This window comes from Ischnura elegans, chromosome 9 (genome assembly GCF_921293095.1).
Source record: "Ischnura elegans chromosome 9, ioIscEleg1.1, whole genome shotgun sequence".
Classification (NCBI taxonomy): domain Eukaryota; kingdom Metazoa; phylum Arthropoda; class Insecta; order Odonata; family Coenagrionidae; genus Ischnura; species Ischnura elegans.
Genome location: NC_060254.1, coordinates 23,807,492 through 23,827,938, shown reverse-complemented (window position 1 = coordinate 23,827,938; position 20,447 = coordinate 23,807,492). Strand labels below are relative to the sequence as shown.

At 38.9% G+C, this 20,447-nt stretch overlaps 1 protein-coding gene across 11 annotated transcripts in view; it reads left to right on the top strand.

The window, feature by feature from the left end:
• The window catches only part of LOC124165782 (homeobox protein extradenticle), a 380,934-nt gene that overhangs the window by 26,939 nt on the left and 333,548 nt on the right, over positions 1-20,447 (top strand). For 10 of the 11 annotated variants that reach the window (XM_046543278.1, XM_046543284.1, XM_046543282.1 and 7 more), the window contains one exon: positions 16,719-17,020. In XM_046543278.1, coding sequence (XP_046399234.1) covers positions 16,794-17,020 — 227 coding nt within the window. In that variant the 5' untranslated portion in view covers positions 16,719-16,793. Of the gene's footprint in view, positions 1-15,504; positions 17,021-20,447 lie in introns of those variants that run through there. The other variant, XM_046543277.1, reaches the window with a different exon arrangement.

The window sequence follows — 20,447 nt, the reverse complement described above, 5'->3', positions numbered from 1 at the left end:
TCGACTACTATAGTAGTCGACGTGGGTGCCGAATACCTTTTCGTCAGCCGCGGCGTCCGACCGGCTTCCTCCCCAGCGGCGTATTCGGAGTAAACGGAGTGGACCACAGCATCGCTCATACTTTCTAATGCGATAATTTTATACCCTCAAATACTTTCTGTACTCAAACGCCTAGGGAATATCTAAAAATTGTTAGGATTTCTATGAAAAAATTCAACTTTTAAGGTCTTAGCGGGCAATGCCGGTTTTTTCCTGTTTTTGAAGTTACAAGTGGGTGCCATATATTAGCCCTCTTGAGTACGACGAACGTCAGATATTGATTTTAGTTTATTAAAGTATTGCGTTTAGTTTCCTTCTCGAGCCTACAAAAAAGAGTGGCTCTAGCTGATTAAACGATTAAAGAAATAAAGAAAACCTAACTCACTTTTTTCTAACTAACTAACTAATCTTTTTTTCTTTTCACTAACAATCTTTTATTTTAATCTACATAGCTAAAGCTTAGTTATATTGTTCATTCGCTTCATCTTTTGAAATTCTATGAACATTCAACATCCATATAAATAGTTGACAAAACTTTTAATAAAACTTCCCAAGGTTCCAAAACCTTGCAACTTTGGAAAGAAAGTACTTTTCCAGCTACACAAGTGTGTTGCGGAAGACATTCCTCTGCAAGCAGTAATACTGTAACATGGAGACGTCAAAACCTGCCACCTCGTAAAAACTGGACACCAGAATACTACGGTGGCGCTGCGATCATTAAAAGGAAGGATAATGGCAGAAAGTCATAACAACTAAGTTGTTTTTTCAAGCAAAAGGTAGCTGAAGTGAAATAGGAAAAGCGTAGAACAAGAGGAAGGAGCTAAAAGAAATAGTTGATTTGGTAGGGAATTTTCAATGTAATTTTTAAAAATCAAAGTCTTCATGGCTTGTTTCCGTATGCACAATAATTTGCTTACAATAAAGGTTGTTGAAACATTGATGGAACTAAAATATGCGAACCAAAGAAGCACAAGTAAAGTAGGAAGAAGAAAAGTGGAAATGAAGAGGAAGGAACTAAAACAAAAAAGCGGAGAAGGATAATTTTCCTTAAGGGAGAAAATTTAGTCTAATTTTTTAAAAAGATAAATTCTTCATAGCTCCAAAAATCATTTTACTTTCTCTATTGTTATTCCAAGGCCACAAAATGAAGATCGAAGTGCAAGAACCGTGATGTCGTATGCTCGTATTGGATTCGCCCGTTTACACTACGCGCATACCGACCACAGTCCGTGCGATCGTACCCTCAAAACGTCGTGTAAACGCGCAGTTACCATCATAGGCCTTAATACCTAACGATGCCAACTTAAGATGGTTAGCGCTAATGCGCCGAGAAAAAAAAGAGGAAGGAAATGAAGATCGATGCATGTACAATTCTTTCGCGCCGTTGCAATCTCGATACGATAATTGATATTTCTTAAATAAATCTATGATAGCAAAGATCTATGACAACGATTGAAAAAATTATTGAGAAGGTAATGGAAAGAGATTAGGGCAAAGTTTTTTTTTTTGGATGTTCTATTCAACAAATGATAGCGGATGTACTACAAAAAAATCATTTTTATTTATTTCTTTATTTTCGGGTTAAGCCATTAACTATATTCTTACATTAAACTTCACCGCTGATGGAAAGTAAAAAACATATGTATAGAATTAAGCAATTAAAATCGTTATATACAGGATCGCAAGATCAACTTTGACAGAAGTAACTTAAAGTGTAGAAAAAGACATGGAGAAATCGATACTTGTACCTAGTTTATTAATCGAATCCTATCCTAGTTTAATAGCAAGAACAATATGTACTGTGTGAATAATTTTAAAATTTTGACCTACGCACTTGATGAATCTTAGATTTTTTAAGGCTTCATAGACAGTTCGGTCTGGTTTTAGTTGTCACCTCATCATGAAAAATGGAAAAGAATAAACTTTGTGCTTTCACACTTTGCAATGAATCGCTTTCACAAAGTTACGCCTTAAACAATCAATTGTACCTCATCCTTCTGGATAGCTCTCACAAGGGGAATACACGACCTTCGCATCGCCGATCAAGCTCAAATTTTGCGATTCGGTAGTTTATGGGTACAAATGTAATATGCCGAAGCGAGACGACGCACTTCTCGTAAAATTCCGAAAAAAAGCAATTAAAAATCGTAAAAAATGAAGGTACGCTATATAAACTGTTTTGAACGCTATTATTTAACATGGGGGCGACAGCCCAGTGGATACGGTTTCCGACTGTGGAGGTTCAGGTAGCGAGATCGATGCTCGCTCAGGGAACTTTTTTTGTGTTAATTTTTAAGAATCTTATTGTTTAAATTTTTAAAGTTCGTTTCCTTGTCTTCGGTAGTACTATGGAATATATTTTTAAAAGAGTTTTTTTTTAATATTTAAATCAGGAATGGATCAGCTTGGGATTAGGAACTGAGGATGAAGGGTGGATAGAAACCCGGCGTCGGCATTAGCCTGCTCTTAACGAAAGCCTTATGTTAAACCCTCATGTTAAACAATGGCGTTCAAAACAGTTTATATAGCGTACCTTAATTTTTTACGATTTTTAATTGCTTTTTTCTCGGAATTTTACGAGAAGTGCGTCGTCTCGCTTCGGCATATTACATTTGTACCCATAAACTACCGAATCGCAAAATTTGAGCTCGATCGGCGATGCGAAGGTCGTGTATTCCCCTTGTCAGTTGAGGACATAATTTGGTCTATGGTAATTAACAACAAGCGGGTGAAGATTTCTAAAACTATGACGGGGTCCATTAAAATTTACTTATAAAAGGAGATAGGAACAATCTATATAGGAATTAATAATTTTGTACTGGATCGTCTGTCGTGCATGGGTTTTTGACTTACAAGGGACAGAAGATATGAAGTGTTGTAATCAGAAAGTGAGATTCATAACTTGTAATTATTAAATTTGAGAAAATTATTTTGGACACGTTCAAGCCGGATTGAGGTGAATTATAATTAGGTGGCCAGTTAACAACACACATTTAAATAAATAAATGATCGTAGCACTTTTCCACAAGTCATTCTAATTTGGAACGTACCAGAGCGATAAATGTACTTACTATCCTTGAAGCATGAATGTTGTTAAATTTTGGACAGATTCTCTTAATTAATCCTACATTCTTTAAAGGTTTACAGACAGTTCGGTCTCGTTTTTATTTTACCACATGGAAACATTAATATCCTTTCCTTAGTTAATTTCCTGAATTTCACCTCACGTATTCACGTCGTCAGTTATTAACTGACAAAACTCCACAATGGGTGCTTTCCATTCATGCGACTCATGAGTCGACTAGTGTCGACTCGCGGTAACTGTTTATAACTCTCCAATTCCTGTGCGTTACCGTTTGTTGACTTGTGTCACAACAGTCGGCGACACACATAGAATGGAACACGAAAACCGCGACGCAAGTCGTCTTGTGTCGACGTATGAATGGAAAGCACCCAATGAGATGATCACTGAGTTACGATGGTAACTTGACGTGTAAACGCGTGGTAGTGGCGACAGTCGTCGGTACGTGAGTACGTACGGGGTATTAGCACATTTTTTAATAGTACGACTCGAAAGCGGGAAAATGGGCTCGAGAGGAAGCTTTGGTATCCACATTCCGTATTTCTCAATCAAAACGGCAGTATTTCTTTTTCCTGTTATGATTGAGAAATCTCATAGTAAATACAGATAGTTTGGAGAATTGGGAAAGAATAAACAATTGATTCCGTATATTACGTTCGATAGTACGGAGCTTCTTTAACTATCTTAATGCTTGTAGCCTTGGAATAACATACAAAAATATGGAAGGCCAAATTTCGTTAAGGAAAAATGTGGCACCACTCAATTTGTGGGGAAACTTTTGTGAGTGATAATACTTCTTGGGTGTATTTATGTTGGAGATAACTGTCATTGTTGAGTTATTGGTCATGGAGAGTGTTAAAACGCCAAATAACATATTTTCGAGCAGTTGAGCAATTGTGATTATTTTGGGGCAATAAAATCTCTTATCATGTTCCCTTTCATTTTGTAGGTGACCAAAAGTTAATTTCTCCTTCCTGCTACGTATTATTTCACGAAGAACCTAGAGTCGTATTGTGATAGGCTCACATTTTATTCTACCGATAGCACATAATGGTTCTTTTAGGCGATTTTCACTTATCAATGGGAAGAGCAAAATACATCCATTTGTATCGTTTATGGAGGTTTATTCAGTCAGATATAAAGGTGTTTGTGCTCAAGTACTCCTCAATTCTGATTAGGTGCAAACACTTGGAATAGTGTCCCGGTCAACCGAACGTTCAAATTTTATGCAATGAAAGGTTTCACTTTGGGGTAATAAAATTCCCTGATCGTGTTTTCTTTCTTTCTGGAAGTAAATTTTCCACAAAATGCACTTGTATTTTGCACCATAAATGAGACTAGGAGAAATGAAAATGAAAATAAAACTATCGGGAGCTATCAGCGAAAAACTTCGGGGCTGGAATGGCTGAACAAGCATTTTATAAGATGCGTGAGGTTATATTTATCCCTTCTGGCAGAGGTGGGCAGTATTGAAAATGTATGCATTTGAATTACGTTTTTTCGATTCATATTCAATTTGTATTTCGTACCTGAAATACTATTTCATAACATTATTTGTAACTAAAATGCACATGAGATGTATTTTTAATTTCCTGATGCTCACGAAATCCAATTACATATTTTAAACCAGTTTCGATTACACAGCCACGGTTGCCCCTCATGATCCTTGGACATTTATTTGGCCTTCCTGGCACAGGTTGGATTCAGTTCTTTTTACTAAAATTGAAATCCTTTAAATACTTTATTGCAATTTGCGTATTAACGTCGAAAACCTAGCTCGCGTTTGACAAATTCATGTCAAATCGCTTAATCATTGCATTCTGTTATCAAAGAAAGTAGTGAAATACAAGCAAATTTTAATTTGTGGCATTGGAAATTTTGTATCTCAAATTCCGAAAGTGGACTGAGTTTTGTATTTTAAAACGGTATTGTGAAATAACAATGGTATTTTTGTCATTAAAATGCATGCATACATTTTTTCTCGAGTAATTCGTATTTGGTATGTGAAGTAAAATTTTTAGGAGTAATTTGCATTTTGACTTTAAAATTAAATTGAAATGGTTTTTTTTCCACCTCCGCCGTTTGGTTGCACTGAAATGGTGGGACATAATTTTGCCGTTAAAAGCAATCCGTTATAATTCATGTCGATAGCCGCAGTCCGAAACCCGGTAAAATCGTCTCATGGCTACCTCACAGCTTCAGTTGTAAACTTTTGATGGTCAGGTTCATATTGCAGCCATACTCTGCGGTGGACATCAAGATACCGCACGAGTCCATGAACGAGTCTGTCCTCGACAGTTCCCTGGTTGTTAATGATAGAATTTGAGTCCATAATTCTGCAGTTCATTATTTTAGCTGTGTGGGACCGAGGACATTCATTTTTAATCACGTTATTTCTATGGATGGATCACATTCTACATTTAATTGAACTCATCCGTTTTCCATAATGGAATCCGAATCCAAATCTGATTTATTTTGTGTTCGAGAACAGTTCTCGGTTTTGCCGCTGGGCCAATTGTAACCAGAGAAAAGGCCCTGGATATCACACGCCAGGATAGCAATAAGTCTGATTTCTATTTTCCTACGAATGCGAATACAGTATCAGTAACAACTTGTTTTTATCAGATATACATGTTTGATTTATCAGTAGAATTTTGTGTTTCCTCCTCATGAAATAAAAACCTTGGCTTTTCAGGCGATCTTTTTGCAGGAACTCTTCAAGGGTTCTGCACAGGATCAGTTTTTCCACGTCTGACGTTTCGATGCTCGTATTAAACGCTGTCATCAGGTTAGATGAGTGGTACAAGTCATTACTACCCTGAAGTCGATGCGCGAGTCGATCATCTAAACGTTTCCTGTGAAACCCGGTGAAGAACTCGAAAAGAATTCCTCCTCCTTATGAAATGGAGAAGATAAGAGACAAAAGTTCGAAGGACCATAAAAGGATGACTAGTTTTTCACGGTTTGAATTCATTTATCTCGGGTTTCCAATCGGGTTTGTTGAGCACAAGAGCACAAACATCACAAGCACTGAAAGATTGACCTTGAGATTTGTTAATCGTCATCACGAATGCAACACGAATTGGAAATCGAATGCGTTGAAGCTCAAAAAGGCATATCACTTGACGCTCATTACTTTGCCCCAGGCAAGGTCATCCAACGGTGAACTACTAATTGTCGACCTTTAGAGATTCGGACTGTTCCTAATCTTAAGATTGACTATGTTTCAGTTTGCAATGAATTCATCCTCCTGAAACAAATTTATGACAATCACTGCACCAACTTTTTATCCCTCCTCACTTTCGTCTTCCCGACTTTGTTTGTTCGTTACCATTCATGGAGGCAACTAAATGTCATCCCCATCTTCTTCACCTGCCGCGGAAGATCTCACAAAAAAGGCCGGGAGGTTGATGAGGGGAGGGTGGGATAGTAATTATCATTATTGCGTCAACGATCACTTTCCAACTTGAGCCACACTTGAGGGGTAAAAGGGGTGATAGGGAATAATTCAGGACGGGAAGATGCAGAGAAGAATACATAAAGGCTATCTCTTAATTCGCACATAATTACATAGGAAAATTGGCTAGAGAAAAATTAACCAGGACCGTGATTGTCATCACATAAGGGAGATACCTATCTGCCATACATTACCGTGAACCTATCAGGACATATTATCATAGATCCACAGGAATCGATCTAAAACCCGCGCAAATACAAGCAATGGTGGGGTCAAGTCCTAACCTAATAAACTATATGTCACAAGCTCAAATCCTGCCTCAACAAACCGACCGACCTCCGGCCTTTTAACCAATCTCGCCTTGTACATTCGCGTATTTTATGATTTCCTCAATTTTATTACTATTGTCATCATCATTATATCACTTTACCGCACTGTAGTGTAATCGCGGCGAGTGCGTCCGTTTATTTCATTAATCTAGAAACCTTTGCTATTCCTTAAAGTATTACGAAGGAATAAAATTTTTAATCCCTCAGTTTTTCATCCTATTTACTTCATTTTTTTTTGTTTGAGTGATTAGTAGGATTTTCAAACTTGATGGTGCCGATAATTCATCTTTCCTCGCTTAAGGGTGTATATTAGAGCAAATTCGTCATCAGAATTGTGCCGTAGAAGTGCTCTTAATGGTGTGACTGCAGCGGCGTAGCCAGTGGGGGGGGGGGGGGGGGAGCTGGAAGTTCCGGGGGGTCTGGAACCCCCGAAATATAAAAACACAATCAGTTTCCTTCATAAAAGAAAAAAAATTGAAAAACAATGAATTTAAAAAATATTTCTTCAACAAATGAAGTTTTTTCTATTATGAAAATTGATAAAATTAGTTAAGAACCCTTTACTTGGTATTTCCCCCCCCCCTCGTTTTGGACTCCCCCGAACGGAATTCCTGGCTACGCCACTGGGTGTGAAGTACGAGGAGAGCATTTTAATCGTTATCTAATCACCCGCAATAATCCCTCTTATTGATATGGCCCAGGTGTGCGATGGCTGTCATATTCCGTGTTCATACCGTTTACTATTGCTTGTCTTAGTCTCAATTTCCGCTAGAAAAAGTGTTTTCTTATTCCACTTAGTGTATTTTTTAGACGAGCGACTTCTATCGGCGACAAATGTCCTCACCCAAATGCATAGTCAATTAAAACATATCCGTTGTGTGGGATTGAGTCGTAGGAGATGAAATATTACATTTGAAAAATGATTTTCGTGAAGTTTTTTTGGGTGTACCTTTTGCGGACACGGTGTTTGTCGTGCATCTTGTAGTTCTGATGGCTTTATTGGCTATCTAAATTATGATTTAGACCTTAGCGTCTGACCGTCCGCGCTTAGTTCATTTGCGCCATTAATGGATGTGCGGTGGGTCAATACGCTTAGAATATTTTTTTTTCTAATTACGCGTGGTATATAATATAAACTTTGTAGAGTAGGAGATATATTGTGAAACATTTTTCTTAGATTATTACTTTGCATTCAATTCACGCATTATTGGGTGAATATAATATATTTTTCGACTATAAAAGCAATTATATTTAACCTAAATTACAGTAATGCAACTTCAATTCCTCTACCGTTAATAATAAGTGAAATCCTATTAAAAAACTAAATTATTACCGTGATGTATTAGAAGCATCGTTGCATAACCTTCAGAAAAGTGTTTTTCTTTCTAAATCAATTTATTGGTATTTTATAAATTTTCTCTGTTACTTAAGCATTCGTATTAAACGATCGCCCCTTGTCCATATGGACGAAACAACATGTAATATAAATATGATTGTCTTACTACTCCTCTTAATACTCCTGTCTTTTTGAATGTTAAAGGAAAATAACTACCAAGAAGTATCTAATGCGTTTTTAAGTTCATTTACCGTGTATAAATGAATGGAATACATATATTAAAGCGGTAAATATTGAGTTCTTTGTCGCTAAAATAATCACGCATATATTATTTGGAATTTTGCCATTCTGATCCCGGTGAGTACGGATTGTTAATGGTATGGTCTGGCCTGGAATTTGTGTGCTTATTTTTACGAGAGTTTAGAATTTCATTTAAGACTGATGTAATTTTTTAATGAATTAAATATATAAATGTCCTGTCAAAATAAACTTTCCCAATCATCTGCAATCACTTACTTAAGAGTGAATATTGGTAAATATCATTTTTTTCTACGTGTATTTCGTCTAACTTTCTGTAAAAATACAGAATATTTTGAACACACTACTGTACACTGTACTGGTAAATTTCGTATTTTTTTCTCGGAATATTCCAATGAACTAACCTTGCATGGAAGGGTGGAGAGACACCTGTCATACAGTCATAGACAGAATCGACCCACTCTAAAATCGTCTGAAACAATAGAAAAAAACTCTATATTGCCTATTTTCTAACCATGTATTCGTTTAAAATTACATATGGAGATTAAGTTCAAAAACTGGGTTGCAAAATCCGATAGCAGCGCTGCGATCATTGTAAGGAAGCAGTATGATAGAAAGTAATGACAACAAATTCGTTCATGGTATTAAAAGAAGAAGAAGTGAAATAGGAAAAGTGGAAAAGAAGAAGAAGGAGCTAAAACCAAAAGATATGAAAGATGAGGTAGGAAATTTACAATGTAATTTTTGAAAAGGCAAATTCTTTATGGCTTGTATCCACATGAACAACTATTTGTTTACAAATATGGTGTTGAACTAAAATTTGCAAACAGAAGAAGCAGAGGTGAAATAGGGAAAGGAAAAGTGGAAAAGAAGAAGAATGAGCGAAAACCAAAAGATGTGAAATAATAAGGTTGAAATTTACCATGAAAATTTTGAAAAGTCAATTTCTTCATGACTTGTTTCCACGCCGAAAAAAAATGTAGTATAAATCGTTTTAAATTCGATAATCCCAAAACAACGTTTTTCTGAGGAACTAAAAAGAAGATAGGTGGTAAAAGAGTCAGACAGAGTAATTAAGAATTGAAAGCGTTGGGCGCATGTTCCATAATAACACTCAATAAGTAACATCAAGTAAAGTTTAAGTCACTGTAGTTCATTTAATCTCATAGTTTCATTATGTTACGATGTTAAGTATAAATTGAGTGTTATAGTGGAACATGTTCCCACCTAAAGTTTTTCGTTGTCTATGGAGCAAATATTTTTAGAGACTTTGTCAAGCTCATAGGAAATGTATTTTATTTTTAATTGCTTATTTATGATATAGCCTTTTGAAAAAATGATCCTTAAGAAAAAAACGTCGTACAAAAACTGTAAGAATTGGCAGAGTGACTAGAAAAGTGCGCACACCTTTTCCGAGCGTACCTGGGGGGACAGAGTCCCCCTTACCCCCAACGAGCGAAAGCGAGTTTTAATTTTATTTTCAATGCAACACTTCTGTCAGTTGCTGATGTTATTTTAGAGCATTCATACTTACAAGCTGTGGCGTAACTATGGGGGGGGGGTGAGGGGGATAGATCCCCCCCCCTAGCCTCAGAGAAATAAAATAACAATTTAAACCTATGTCTAATTTTTACATATAATAAATGCATCTGCTGCTAAGTTCCAAAATAATGTAAAATGTATTTCCAGGCCCTCTGTCCTCCCTTAATCCCCCATCCCCTCCAAATCATATTCCTAGTTACGCCAATACATACAAGGACATACATTTTTTACGATTTGCTAGTGGCTCAATTCAGGTATCATGATCTTGGCGACCACCTTAAGCTTCTGTTTTTGTGTTGAACCAACTTTGAAATGATTATGTAGGAGTAAGGAAGTTGTAATTATGATTATGAGTGGCATTGGCTGCGTTTCACGAAGAATCTTCTTCAATAATTGAGCATGCAATTAACTTATAATTGAGGTAGTGATAATAATAAACGTGTATTGTCGTAAATCCTTTAGGTCATAAAGACTTTAGAGAAATAAATATTTAGCTTGCTTCTGCAATTAGAAAACTATGAGAAATAGTCATACATTCCGAAGAACTTCAATAGACACCATAAATCCGGCAAAAATAAATAGTACCTTATGTACTGCAACAATAACTCCCACTCAATAAACATGTAGATCTGAAATAAAAAAATAATTTTTAACTGAAGCAGAACGGAAATTGAGAAAAATAAAATGGGGAAAATTCACTAAATATAAAAGGAAAAGTGACTGAACCGTAATACATTGTAGTATACACTACAGACACCATGGCTGTTTACGATTCTCAGAAATTTCAAGTTTACTTTTATACAGTAGGAATAACATAGATAATATTAATGGGACAGAAGGAAACAAGAACAAATTTTAGGTTACGTTCTGCTTATGAACTATGCTTAGCAGGTTGGAAATGGCCATAATGAATGCTTGACCTCCTGAATTGCATTCGCTGAGGGGGTTACGTTCACACCTCTTGGCGTCGCGTCTCCAAAAGAGAGAAGACAATGGGCTGGCTGGCCACTGCACACGTCCCAATCCAAGCGAACCAATGCGTGAACACAAACAATGAAATGGCATCGGCCGAGGTGTGCGCTCAACGCTCCACGGAATCGGCATGATTATTTTTTTAAAGCCGGGAATGATGGGTAGGCATACGATTATCTTTTTCGCAGACACCAGTGAATGTTTCATGAAGTCTGATGGATGCACGTGCCCAAATAGGTGTTTATTATTTCGAAGCCTGCCGTATGAACGGCGGTGAAATATACATGAATTACATCGAGAAAAAATTCCCTGAACTGGGAATCGAACCATGGACCTTTTTATTTTGGTTTTGCTTAGGCCATGTTTGGCTATGCTACGCTACGCTGAAATTTCGCGGAATTTGATTGTAGCTCAAGTTCCCAGCTGTTTTAGCTGTCTACTGAGAAGTTCTGCACTTTTGATGGTTTCTGTTGTTTTATTTTCTCGGTATGATCATGGCATAGTGTCGTAGGCTAGATTAAGTGGGGGTGGGAATGTGGGAAGGGATAATATTAGGGCAGTCTTGGGGACTTTTTGCTTGGCGTATGGTGATGGGGTATAATACCAAAAAGTTGTTTAGAGTTCATTGTTCGTGGCGGGGAAGGATTTATCGAAACAGGGAAGGTATGATTTCAAAAGGGAAGGCCATTTTTGGCTTACATTAGAACCATGAGCCTCTGTACAATTATCATGGTAATTCAAGAACCTTGATAGCGTACTGGTCCGCGCCGCGGCCCGGTAAGCCAATAGTCTGTGGTTCTATTCCCCGTCGAGGGGAATTTTTCTCAAGGGAATTCATGTATAGGTGTATTTATGCTAACGTGGACAATAATTAGGGAATATGGAGGCCTAGAGGGTAGACCACCTGGCTGCCGATGGAAGGATCCTTGGTTCGAATTCCGAGACACTTCCTTTCGGTCTCTCCGAAATAAAAATCTTCGATTTACGAAAAAGTCCGAAGGCAAAATAGACGGTGATTCGGTTGGTGCGGTAGCTAGAGTTTTAAATTCGCACCACATGGACCAAGGTTCATATCCCGGCGGTGGCGCAGATTATTCAGAAATATCCCGATCCCACTTTGCGTAGGTACTGAATGGAGGGCACTTTAAATACGGCTCTTCGTCCGTCGAATATGCCGTGAAACATAGTCACAGGTACATTAGATAGTATTGTATGTTCCACAATTTTGTTATTGGTTTGACACTACATTATTTTTTCTCCAACTATACAATAACTTTGTCGTAACTAACACTTTTCTCTAACTCTAACTATGTCGTTCTCATCTTTGAGAATAGTATAGCGTATAGTGTCGAAACCTGTGTCAGCCCATCAAAATATTTATGGAACATACAATATTAGTGTACCTGCGATTATGTTTCCTGTTTCTCAGTTCCTCCAAATATCGCGATTCACCCTTAAGTAAATTGAAATAAGCCGTGGTCCGCTTTTATACCCTTCGTAGAGAGCATGCAAATGCCGACGCTGGGTTTCTCTCCACCCTTTCCTTCCTACCCAATAGGGTGGTTTCCTATGATTTTTTTATTGCCTAAATCGAAAGATTATTACACTTGTAGAGCATATTTCACGCATTTAGATTTTTAAATGACGATATCTATTTTTCGCGATTAAATGAAAAGTGAAAAATTTCAAGCGCGCGAAAACGCGACGCGTAAGTATGAGTGCCGGAAAATCTTTCCGTGAGACTTATTTCTGGTTCCCGCTGCCCCCCTGTGAGGTGACCTTGAGGCGAGGCTTAGCGCTGATACGACGCAGGCTGCTAGCGGGTAGCTGAGTACCCTGCTGGCTGGTAGGGCTTGTCTCAAATAAGGATTATTAATACCTTATCAAATGAAGAAAACTTTCCGACCGTAGCCAGTTTTAATAAGTGATTATTAAGACATGCTTCCCTGAGCTCTACGCCTCATGCATGAATTGGTAATCTCAGACGACGTAAAACTCCTATCTTATCGTATAGAAACTAGGTCCCTGTGACGTCACGTGGAGTGGCATCGCATGGGCGCCAATCTGGCCCTTTTCAAATGAGGATAAAAATGGACCATTGCCATTCGTCTAAACCGGTATTTCTAAAACGAAATAATTTGTATATTTTGAATACACTAATGGTGGGTAACGAATCGCAATCAATGCTTTTCGTTTTCTTTGATGAAGGAAACTACCCTATTCTCAAGGCGAAAATGACTTCAAGTTTCGGTCGTCTCCTTCATGTACCACGATAAAACGAAATACCATAATAGTAATAATATCATATTTATCGATGAAGCCAATTCAGTATTTTTTACCTGTGAGTCCTCTCGTATAATTAAATTCATGGACAACCACACACAACCCGGGTGAGGAAAATACTACCCAGGCGGAATTGGAGCTCGCGACCCTGGGTTAGCAGGCACCGCCACCGAGGTCGGAAAAAAAATGTTCCCATGCCGGGAATCGAACCCGGGCCTTCTGGGTGAAAGCCGGATATCCTAGTTACTAGACCACATGGAATCACTTTTGGGTTTAGATGTCTGAGAGTCACTCTTATGGCTGTATTCCGAAATCTGAAGATGGAAAATTTGGTCAAGTTACTTCCTTGGCATTTTTTTCGGCAGAAAGGTGTTTATCCCATCACAGATTACTATCCAAAATCATCCACATTTGAAAACTAAGTCTCTAACGAGTGAACTGTATTTAATGACGCTACAAAATAATCGGCCTTGCCTCTTATATTTTTCCGAAATATCGTAAAAATCAGATTTTTCCCTATATTCTCATTGAAATACATCCCAATGCGCAACAGTGAAAATAAAAATGCGTAAAAAATAGGTAATACAATAAGTATATAGATGAAGTATCGACGGAAAACATTCTATTAAAATGATCAGTCAGAACGTCTAGATAAGAATCACCAGGAAAGTAAACATTATGGCCTAATAGCGGTTAATCAAAGTCAAAATGCATTTATTGGACGAATATTGTGATACGGCTCTCTCACAAGAGCGCTTCCCAGTACGTAACCTTTGGCTATAAATAAAATACCTTGGTATTTTACTGAATCATTGAAGTTTTGTTGCTTCTATATTCGTTATCATATTTCATCTCGATATATCTTATTCTATGATTCACGATTTGAGCTAATAAAGCGCATGAAAAAAATGACTACGCCATTGCCCGTTGCGACTTATCACGCTGATTTTCCCGTTAATTCAAAACTGACCAAACCCCCATGAAAATTTGTGCGCTTTTGTCTCCAGATTACGCCCTATCTTTTTCTACGTACTCCGCCACTGACCTATGGGTTCTGGAATCTCACGCTAAGTACCGCTTAATTTATGATTAATTTATCGTTAATTTTTTATAAACTTGCATTTAACAAAATTCTCTTTGGTCATTTGGGAAATTTCGCCGCTTAAACGTGCAAAAAAACACAAATTGGAATTATTGTGATAGTTGCGCTAAGATATGCAATTTTCAAACTCTAGGAAGATATTTTATATGAGCGGGTGAGAAGCCAAGGGGTACAAGTGTATTCTTTTTTCCACCCGGAGTTAGGCACAGAAATTAGGTATACAAAACAAACGAGATCAATTAGATGTTTAGTAGTGCATTAGATTTTCCACTCGATGCCAGCACATAGCAGAGACTCACTCGTAACCACGGCTCGTATCCCATGGCAACCAAGTTTTTGTGTATTTCTTCTAACGATCAACTTTACCTTACTCTGTTGAGAAAAATTTCACTTGTACCCCTTGGCTACCCACCCTCTCATATCTTTTCCTCGCCATTTAAGTAAACCAGGAAAATTATGCTTTTTATAGTCTCGCGCTTATGTTTACACGATTTGACATGTGTTGCATGAATGACCACAATTCCGAATCGGAGGACGTTATTAGGTAAACGCAAAGCGATGAGAGCGACATTACGTACTACTCACAAACTGGAGAAGACGAACCTAAAGGACCGGCTGCTTGGACTACGATGAGGATGAGGCAAAGAGGGGTCGGCCGGTCTAAGCTGACGGATAGAGAGAGAGTGGGGGATGGGAACTGAGTCGGCTTGTGGAGAAAAGAACGAACCTTCTCCCCCTGCTATCCCTTTCCACAGTCCTCCCTCCCCTCCCTAGTCCAACAACCAATTCCCCATCCTCCCTCCAACGGCAACAATCCGGCCAGCCAGCCTGTGCCCCACCGGCATGCGCGCGAGTCTACAGAGCGACTGGGCCTGCGCGACGAGCCTACATCGTGTTGGGCGTCGAGTCTGCGGGGGGCGGGGAAGTCGGTGAGCCTAGTGGAAGGGGGCAGTCTGAAGGAGAGAGGGAGAGGGGTTGGGGGGGCTGTTGAGATCATGCCTTTGAGGGGATGGGGGGTAGGGCGGCCCTGGAGAAGCCGTCTTTGGGGTGGGGGACGAGGCAGCAGCGTAGAGGGAAAGAGTTCTTTTTTTTTCTTCCATCGCGAACGCCGCCTATCCTGCCGACGGACAGAAGAGGCAGTCGCCCTGTGGCGTGGGCGCTGAGGAGGACAATACGCGAAAGGAGTTAGTCGAACCTTTTTTCTGAAGCGGCGAGTATTTCGTTGGTGGTCTTGGAAGAAGAAACGAAGGAGAGTAGAAGTGTCGAGGAAAGGAAGAAGCCTAGAAGAACTCAAAAAGGATAGAAGACCTACTATACTGGAGATAACACACCGATTTATCCATCTCCCAGCAAGATCGTGTTGTGTTTTTTGTTCGACGTTTGTGGAAGTGTGAAATTGCCAAGGCGCACCCATCTTGCAAGGGGTGACACGTAAATATTTTCACTCTACGCGCACACGAGTTTACTAAGCGTTGCATTTACAGTACTCAACGCACAGGAGTTGTTCGAAGAAGGATACCTACCTACATTTCTTACGCACACACAAGTATACGTCTCTATTGGAGAGTTTTTTATTTAATTCTATACTCAAGTCAATAGAGAGAGTCTTGCACTCATTGTCATTATCTCCTTGTCACTTCGTGGTTTAAGAGCCTTTTTAAGGGAAGCAGTTTTGCATTAATAAAAAAAAGAGACGACATTCGCGTCCACTACCGCACAGATTTCGACATACTATTAGAGGAGTTGAATAAAATAGTCGGTGGACCCGGAGGCTGCACACTTGAAGTAAAAGGATTGCTTTTGTAATCCCTCTTCATCGAGCACGTCCTCCTTGTTGGGAAAGAAGGGAGTTGGAGCTGCTCTATAGCACGGTGATGGAAAAGGTCTGTTCCGACCGAAAGGCGGTGCTTGGTCCCATGGCCTTGAAGGTGGAGGGAAAGATCCTTCACTCCTGAGTCCGGTACACATACCAATATATGTGAAAAAGAGAGGTCTTTCGGTGAAGGTAGAAAGGGAATTTTGAAGCACGTTTTCGTCCTTTTCAACGAGGTACACTCGAACGCGTATACGCACGACTATATAGCCTGATTGGACCAAGATAGACTCTTCCTGGATTATATTGTTGAGATAGTGATTGTTGAGATTGTGCGGGCGCAGAAGTATCTTTGTTGTTTACTCCCGTTTCATTCCCCGAGTTTTTAAAGAGTTCCTAAGGCGCTCCACATACACACACCCGCCCATCCACCCCCGCCCCCAAAATCACCCCCAAGCCCCCCCTCGAAGCAGCAGTTGTTTTCAACTCCTCCGCTCCTTCGCAGAAATCCCCGGCATCGGCCCCTCTGGGGCTGTTCGACGCACCCGCGGCGGTCTTCTCCGAACCCCTGCCCCGACGAATGATGCACCCCGGCGTGAGCGCAGCCCAAGTCGGCATGTTGCCCCCGCCTCACCCTGGTGCCCCCTACGGCCTGCACCAGCCGGTGGACCTGCACCCGGGTGCGGGCGGCGGCGGCGGTGGCCCCGGGACCCCGGACCACGATGCCAGCCGCAAGCAGGACATTGGCGAGATCCTCCAGCAGATCATGAACATCACGGACCAGTCTTTGGATGAAGCACAAGCCAGGTAAGACAAATGAGACCATTATGAATGGAAGAGACGTTAGCAAATTCCACGCCAAAAACTGTTTCCAATGCATCCGGTGCTGCAAAACAATTAAAAATGGTCCTATTGCTCGTTATTGGGCCTCTGTAAATTGGCATTGCTGTATGTGGGCAATTTCAATAAAATAAACAAAACAATTTGCTGCCTTAGGAAGTGTTATTTACCCCTTATCTATGTTTTGTTTCTGAAGATTCCTATTGGCTAGTGCAAGTATAATTCGCTATTGTCTCTCCCATTCAGGTTGCAACGGTTCCATACTTATATTCCCCGAAAAACTGTTTATTTTGAGTAAGGTTTTTCCCTTTGCCCGTCCTCTGGTACCATGTATTGGCGGTGCATAGATTCGCGCCAACTAATTTGTAAACATCACCCAATTGTATTTTGTAAACAACCAAATTGGTAAACTAATATCCGTTGTGCAGATCGGTTGACGAATAAGGTTAAGGAAGTGGCAATTAGGGTGGTAAATTTAAGTACTTTTTGGCCCGTAAGCATGGATTGGTTACAGTTCTTACCGAGCTATGGCAGCACAAACATGGCTCAGTTATATTTTGCATTAGTCATAGAAACGTGATAAATTTGTGAGACGTATTTAGAATTAAACATCTTCCTTCGAAATATTTTTTTCCAGTTAATTATTGCTAGTTACAACCATCGGCGATGGCCTTATCACGAGCCGATGAGACCCTATTTATACTCATTTATTATCTTCTCCGAATAGTAAGAAATCATTACAGTGGTGGCAGTGATATAAATTTATAGACTTTTCAAGAAGGGTTTGCCCAAGTATGTTTTCTTTTCGTATAGTAATAAGTCATTTGAAGAACAATACCCAAGTCTAGAACCATTAAAATGTTTCCGACCATTCTGAACTGAGGTACTAAAAAGCAAAAAAAAATGTTGAAGTAGGTTGGCCAAAACTGCATTCGTAACGATATAAAGTTTATAATCATCATACTTTTTACATTTCTATTCTGGCAACAGCAAAAGTTTCTGATAATGAGCCATGAATTTGCGTTTCCCCACCTCAGTAAACAATGAATTCCGACCATTGGACAAAAAATGCTAAAAATTATTTCCACTACCACTTCCCTTAAAACAAGAATAATTAGGAGAAAGTCGCTTTGTATATCCCTTTTGATTCCTAAAAGTGCTCTACTAGGCTTTCATTTTAAAATAAAACCAATCTACTTACGCTGGGACAACATGGGTGTAAACACGGTTTAAGTGTTGTGTAAAACGCTGCAAGTCTATTTATGTAAACAAATGAATCCAATATCTCGAACTTGTCTGAATTTTATTGGAACATGTTCAATTTTTCGTTCAGACATTCTAATGTACACAAAATAAGCATTCAATGTCAAGCGCTTTGGTTGTAAATAATTTCTCTCGTAGTGTAAATGTAAGTGCTTGATCAAATGGCCTTAAATTCATTTTGGGAGTTCCCTTGGTAACGGCCTTATTTCGGTGTTGTGTCTTTGTTATTGTAATTCTTACTGTTGTAGGATTGCCTTTAATCTGTGCTCATGGCGTAAGGAAAGGCTTTTCTGATGTGTTTTGCTGGGTCGACGCACTACGGAAACTAACACCATTTCGAACTCTCCAATGGCAAATGGCCACCGCATGATCTAGTCCCTCTTGTCGTCATGGGTAATACCAGTTCAATCGAAGTCGGCTCAGTTATTTTTCGTATCAAGGTCGAAATCTTCTATTAAAAATTAGGGTAACATAGTTTTGTGTCTAAAATATATTCGTCGTATTCTTAAAGCTAGTTAACCCATCAATGATCACAATTTATTCTATGATCGCAGTATGTTGCAATTATTTCCCTGTGCTAGGGTCCCCAATTTGCCGAGATTATAATGGATTATGTTGGCAATGAAGGTAAATCAATCCTATACTTAGGCGCTTGAAACCGGAATCGTCTGGTTGTTTTTAGAATCATTATATTCGCGTTTGGCTTACCAGTTTTACTTAACAATCTAAGTTCAGCGTCCGCAGATTTCAATGATAACGATTTGTCAAGGTATGCCCCGAAAAATGCTAATATGTACCAGGTTTTTTAGAGTTGAGGTGGTGTATGAACTTATGATGCATAGCCCGTCAAATGGAAATAACAAGCGTAAATGCTCATAATTTAGTGGAATGTCGAAAATGAAATATTGAAATTGAAATGCACATTATTTTGTATAATGAGTATTGCTATAATTGCATGGAAAGTTTTTATTGATGTGTGTGACCTGACAATAAAGCCCATTTGCCATAACTTCTGCAGTAAATGTTGGTGTTTTAGGAACACCAGTAACGCAAGATTTTAATGATCTAGTTGACTTACCGTATTCATTTTTAATTCTAACTTCACAATTGCTTTCAAGTGTCGGACTTTGAGTTTCCATGGCCTTTTTGGTTTCCATGGTTTTGTAGAGTTTGGGAAAAACTATTGCTAGAGAATTAGAATTCCTTTGGTCAACTCTTTTGTTTCGTTTGTGATTTATTGAACGTATCGTTGTTTGATGCGTCCGAGGACATTCCGTTGTCAGAAGCGTGTACCAATTTGTTAAATAATCGTAGTACCAACCTATTTATCGAAATGTTTGAGAAATTGAATTTTTCGTAAAACTTCAGCGTATCTTACCCAAGCTGTATTTACCCATTACCCAACTGCAAGAGATTGTGTGAAATATTTTACTCACATCCTAATAGAGGATTGACGTTACTACACTCACCGCCGAAAAATATCAATTGGCATTAATGATTCCTCCCATTTCTCTCTCTTTTAGAATATGGCATTTTGGTTAGCTTTGATGTTCAACATTTTTGATGACCTAAAGATGCTTAACATCTGAGATCTCATGGTACATAAGTCTTGAAATACATGTATGCAGTTGTTATTTGCCTATTTTTAATGTAGCAGTAATGTTATATCTTAATCGATAAATTTAATCTTGCATTCCCAATATTCATCAGCAAAACTCGCTGGTCGATTGTATGATAGATCTGTTCATAAAATTGTTTATTTCCATTTCATCGATCCCTATGATAGAAAATGTTGTGAGGAATGCTGGTCGTTGAGCACTGGGACAACACGCGACGTAACGCTATATGCTCAATTCTTCATTTAAGATTATTCGATTAACGTTGACGATAATGAGGATTTAATAAGACCAATTATTTTACTTCCCATATTTCTAAAAATATATTTTAAAATTAATTTTAGCAGGGCAGAATGTTGGGTTTTAATGTCCGGTTTTATATAGCCTGATTAGCTTTAACCAAAACTTGATGCCGGCGTTGCCTTTACTTGATAATGGTGGAAAAGTATACCAATGCAACGCAGTTGGAAATAACAGTTATATAAGTCAGGGGCCGCACTATGTTGATGGTTTTT